General features: G+C 35.3%; 1 protein-coding gene across 1 annotated transcript; it reads right to left on the reverse strand.

The window, feature by feature from the left end:
- Nucleotides 1–478: 478 nt before the first annotated feature.
- Nucleotides 479–4770, reverse strand: LOC133788857 (uncharacterized). Its single transcript, XM_062226482.1, has 10 exons — nucleotides 4581–4770; nucleotides 4152–4410; nucleotides 3797–4001; nucleotides 3608–3698; nucleotides 3370–3515; nucleotides 2178–2421; nucleotides 1967–2071; nucleotides 1670–1852; nucleotides 1364–1568; nucleotides 479–1102 (listed from the first exon to the last, which is right to left on the reverse strand). The coding sequence occupies exons 2-10, from the start codon at nucleotides 4372–4374 to the stop codon at nucleotides 621–623; spliced, it is 1884 nt and encodes a 627-aa protein (XP_062082466.1). The 5' UTR covers nucleotides 4375–4410; nucleotides 4581–4770; the 3' UTR covers nucleotides 479–620.
- Between the last annotated feature and the right edge of the window lie 368 nt (nucleotides 4771–5138).

Here is a 5138-nt window from a genome sequence, read left to right on the forward strand (position 1 = left end):
TATATACTATAAAATTATAACTCATTATATTATATATATATATATATTTAAAAAAAACACTTAAATAGTTTTTATTAAAATTATAGAGAAGGATTATAACTTTAAAACTTAACAATCAAACATGCATTCCATGTTGATTGTAGCTAAAATCTTTATTCATACATTTTTCATTAATAAAATAAAATCTTTATTCATAACAAATTAAATAAGCTCAAATTTTACTTATTTTATTTTATGCTTCTAGCTATAACCAGATTACCAAACGAAAGCATATTACCAAACGAAGTATTAACTCTTTTGTGATGAAAAGTGAATATTAGCTTCTAGCTATAACCAGATTACCAAACGAAAGCATATTACCAAACGAAGTATTAACTCTTTTGTGATGAAAAGTGAATATTAGCTTATGTAATAAGGTGACATTACTCGAAGGAAACATCGCTTGTTTTCCTTGTGATAAAGGAGATACACTTTCGAAAATGTTAATGCTAATCATTCTTAAATATAATTTTACTCAAAGTTTTGACAAATTTAGGAGAAGAATCAATGACAAAGATATATACTTTCAAGGCTCGTAGAATGACATGTGAGGGAGATTATCCCATGTGGATTTTGATTTTCTAGTATTTAGCCTTGGTAGTTAAACCAAAACCAAAGGGAAACAGAGGATCATAGTGTCGGTCACCGACATTCATTGGAAGCTGGTCCACAGTTTTGAACCATGTCCTAGCAAGCTTCCCAGTGAATCCATAATCACCAAACAGAACATCGGCAACACCTTGGCCTTCGGTTCCTGGTAGCCATGCTGCAACAAGCGCATCGATGGTGGCAACGTAGGGCTCAATCACGACAGGGCGGCCAGAAACAACAACAACAACACATTTAACAGCTCCACAGACATTTTTCATTGTGCTTGGACCAGGCTCAGCTATTGTCAGGTTCAAGCTGTCACCAAATGTTTCTGCATACGGAGGCTCGCCCACAACAACAATGGCATAGTCAAATTTGTTTGATTTGACAAAGTCTGCCTCAGGTTTTTCACTGTAGACAACTTGAGTGGTAGGATCAACCGTGTTCTTCACTGCATTGAGGATTGTGGTACCTGTTTGGTGAAACAAAAATAGTCGAGTCACATGGGATAAAAATAGAGGATTGTGGTACTCTGATATTATATATGAACTATAAATCAATGCTCCATTTTCAAAGACAGCGCAAAAAAACTGCTACGATAGTAATCCAGATAAAGAATAAAAGATTCTGATAGTATGGGCCAATTATAAGTTGTGATAAAAAGATTATCAATCTTTTATCTTTTATCACTGTCATCTCATGATTGAAACTAAAGCTTAGCAAGTAAACATACCAATGGTAAGATCGTTTCCACTAAGGCCCTGCCATGAAATTGTCCAGCCTCCACATTGATTGCCCAAGTTGTCTGCATGACTTCCTGCAACTAGTATCTTTTTTGCTTTCTTGGGAAGGGGAAGCAATGGCTGAGAAGCCGATTTTCCGTTCTTTAGTAGTACTAGAGATTTTCTTACAGCTTCCCTTGCCAATTCTCTATGTTCCTGTACAACACACCAAAGTTTAATTAATAATAAGGTGAGAGTCTTTCAAAGCATGCCAAAATTACTGCTGGTTATAAAATGAGAAATCCAAGACAACATACCTTACTGCCAAGCTGGTTGGCTAGACTAGAATCAGCAAGCGGATTCTCAAAGAGGCCCATGATGAATTTAACCCTCAAGATCCTCTTCACTGCATCATCAATTCTACTAATGGGGATGATATTGTTTTTCACTTGATAGGTTAGGATATCAATAAACTCGGTAAAGTTATAAGGAACCATAATCTGCAACCATTCCATATAAAATAGTTAATAAGAAGTTTCCATATTGATATGTATAAAAATTTCAAATGCATCAGTAGTAAAATATAAATCATAAATGAAATTTGATTGACCAACCATGTCGATTCCAGCATTAACTGAAGCTTCAACTGAATATGAATAGTTAGCATGGGGAGGTGAAGTAATCCTGTCAATACCCTGCCAATCTGATATGACAAATCCCTGTTACACCAAATACATGATTAGTTCTAGAATCTCCATCCGTTCACACGGTACAAAAACTTGTCAATCAGCTTTAAAACAAATTATTAGAGTATCTGTTTGTTACCCTGAATCTAAGTTGGTTCTTTAGAAATCCAGTGACAAGTTCACGATTGGCATGCATCTTTTTTCCATTCCAGCTCGAGTACGAAACCATAACAGTTGCGACACCCTTAATGACGGAGTTATAGTATGCAGGCATGTGAATGCTAAACAAACCATTTGAACTGATCACAGTGTTGTTCTCATTAATGCCCTTTGTTGTTCCACCATCTCCCACATAATGCTTAGCACAGGCCGCAACTTTTGTTCTAGCCATAAGACAAAGCAGAATTATTAGCTTTGGAAGCCATTTGATAAGAAGTTCATATCAAGTACATTTGGAAATGTAAACACAGTTTATAATTACACCACTTTATGTTTTCATATTATAATTTTATGATAATCAATCAGCATATTAAATTAAAACATGAAGGTGAAGCTTGCCCATGGGGAGGGTCTACAAAATCCTTTCTCATGTTCAATACTCGATATATATGTGTTCCATATTATGTTAACTAGATGAAAACACGATTAATAAATTTTAGTTCTATGATATTTCAAATCAACATTAGTGAATCAACCTACTAAATCAATAAGTGAAGCTCATGCCATACTTTTGAAAGACCAACTTGGCCCCTCATCAAACCTTACTGCCTACCACGAATGATACCCTTAACCATAAGAAAGTAGAAATATAGATTATTATAGATTTTAAATTTGAAACAAGTAGGGTCTAAGCTGGTCTTGATTAGTACAAACAATTTTTGCGTATTTTAGAAGCTTGAACATGGGAGACACCATTTTCGTTTCTGTAATTTATTAATTTTTGTCATTAAGTGGAATAGATGGGCCCCCCCACTAATGCCACACAAATCAAACTGTCCAAAAGTAGTGTTTTCATCATGTGAAACTAATATTAATATTCATTATGCAGATAGATAACATTGAAAAATTAACTGCAGTGGCAAGTTAAATACCAAAGTAAACACTTTGATGGTGACATGAAGCTGTGAATATATATATATATATATTTATGCAATTAGAAGGTTGCGTGGATTGTGGAAGCAGATGCGGATAAATGTACAAAACTCTTCCACTCCAACTTGACACATTCACATTTACAGGCAAGATGTAACATGTAACTATGTAAAGTTGATTTTAATCAAATATCCCCCAACAAAAGTAAAAAGTAGGAAAAGGAAAATAAAGGGTCTTACTTTCCACCAACAAAAGGAACACCCTTTCGAGAGTGAGCAGGGAGATCTCCTTGCAAACCAGGAATAATCTCAGTCATTGCTTGAACGATGCTATGGTCCTCACTATAGCTTTCATAGCACCTTCCCCATCTCGGATCTCTGCAGACCTGCGAAAAAAGATTTACAGTGAAACAATGTCCATTTGGAGGCTTCGCAAAATCAGTACAACATTGAATTTGACATGGTGTTGAACTATTACCGCAATACATGGAGCAAAGGCATAAGGAATTCCTGTTGCCCTGACTTCAAGGGCAGTTGCCTCTCCAATCTTCTTAATAAGCATAGGATCTCTGATAGAACCAAAACCATCCACATATTAGAAAAACTCAAAGACTTTCCTGAAATAAAAAAAGCAGACATTAACTTTTAGGATTCTAAATATACTTGCCTGGTCACTCCAAGTCCAACGTTATGGGGGAAAATAGTGGCATTGTAGACATTGTTGTGGCCATGAACAGCATCAATACCATAAATCATAGGAATCCCAAGACGAGTAGACAAAGATGCCTTTTGAATGGTATTCACCGCATCAACCCACGCCTCAGGAGAAGCTTTTGGAGCTGGTACACTCCCTCCACCACTCAATACACTCCCTACAGAAAAAACCCGTGTCAACAACTTTTCTAAACAATAAATCCAGTGCCCAAAAGCCATTAATGAAGAATAGTCACAAAAATGAAGAAAAAAAATGGTACTCTTAGAATGACTTAAAATACTGATTTTACAGAGATATTTTCTCGTACCAATGAAGTACTTCTGCATCACATCTGGGGTTGCCACACTGCGCTCTACCTGAACCATCTGGCCAATCTTCTCCTCCAATGTCATTCTATTCATAAGGTCTCTGATTCTTACACCCAATTTCTGTTTTGGGTCTTTGTATTTCGGGGTCGTTGTTGCTTCTGATGCCGCTACTAGGCAGCATAGGAGCAGAAAACCCAAAATGGGTAATGTAAATCTCCCCATATCAATGCTCAAATGTGGAGTTTTCTACACTGTAATCTGCAACTCCCAAAAACAACAGTGATGTTAGAGAGAGCACGCAATAATAAGATAATTACTAGAAACTAATAACAAATGAAGATAAATATAATAAGATGTTGATGAACATGAGAAGCTCATAAGAGAAAAAGAAAAAGAAAAGCTTTGAGCTTTAAGATGTATCAACAAACCTGAAGACTGAACTCGATACTTGTTATTATATTATATTATTACTATTTCTCTCTCTCTCAGTCACTCTATTTAAATCTCAAGAGGCTGAGAGACATAGATTGAACACTGAAGATGGAAAGGAATATATAGAGAGGGAAGGAAAGAATGAATGAACGAAAAGAAAGATGTTTAGTGGAATTACGTAATGGGCGTAACGGGCAGCATATTTATAATATTATAATATTTGGGAAGGCTCCATGATTTATGAGGCTAATCTAATATTAGAAACAAAAATCAATTCACGCACAAATAATATCTCCTTCTTCGTAACAAAAATAGTTTTGGATTTGTACAAGCTGAGTTGGATCAAATGATTTTCTTTTTTATCACGTCAGTTGTGGATAATCTCAAAACATTTTGCAGTAAAAAGGCCTATAATCACGGTCAATATTAGATTTTTTTCTTTTCAATCAATGAAAATGGAAACAAATTTGAAAATACAGTAGATAATGGCCTTATTTATCGGGCTAGTTTGTGTTGAAGTGTTTTCATAAACCAAGATTTTTACCTAAAACAGA

The sequence above is a fragment of the Humulus lupulus genome, chromosome 7 (assembly GCF_963169125.1).
Source record: "Humulus lupulus chromosome 7, drHumLupu1.1, whole genome shotgun sequence".
NCBI lineage: Eukaryota > Viridiplantae > Streptophyta > Magnoliopsida > Rosales > Cannabaceae > Humulus > Humulus lupulus.

Excerpts from the sequence above, each read along its gene's own strand:
- LOC133788857 (XM_062226482.1), bottom strand. The coding sequence starts at position 4,374 with ATGGGGAGATTTACATTACCCATTTTGGGTTTTCTGCTCCTATGCTGC. Across the intron at positions 3,699-3,796 it reads GTTGGACTTGGAGTGACCAG|AGATCCTATGCTTATTAAGA; the intron begins GCAAGTATATTT and ends TGGTTCTATCAG. Across the intron at positions 2,422-3,369 it reads GTTCCTTTTGTTGGTGGAAA|AACAAAAGTTGCGGCCTGTG; the intron begins GTAAGACCCTTT and ends TCTTATGGCTAG.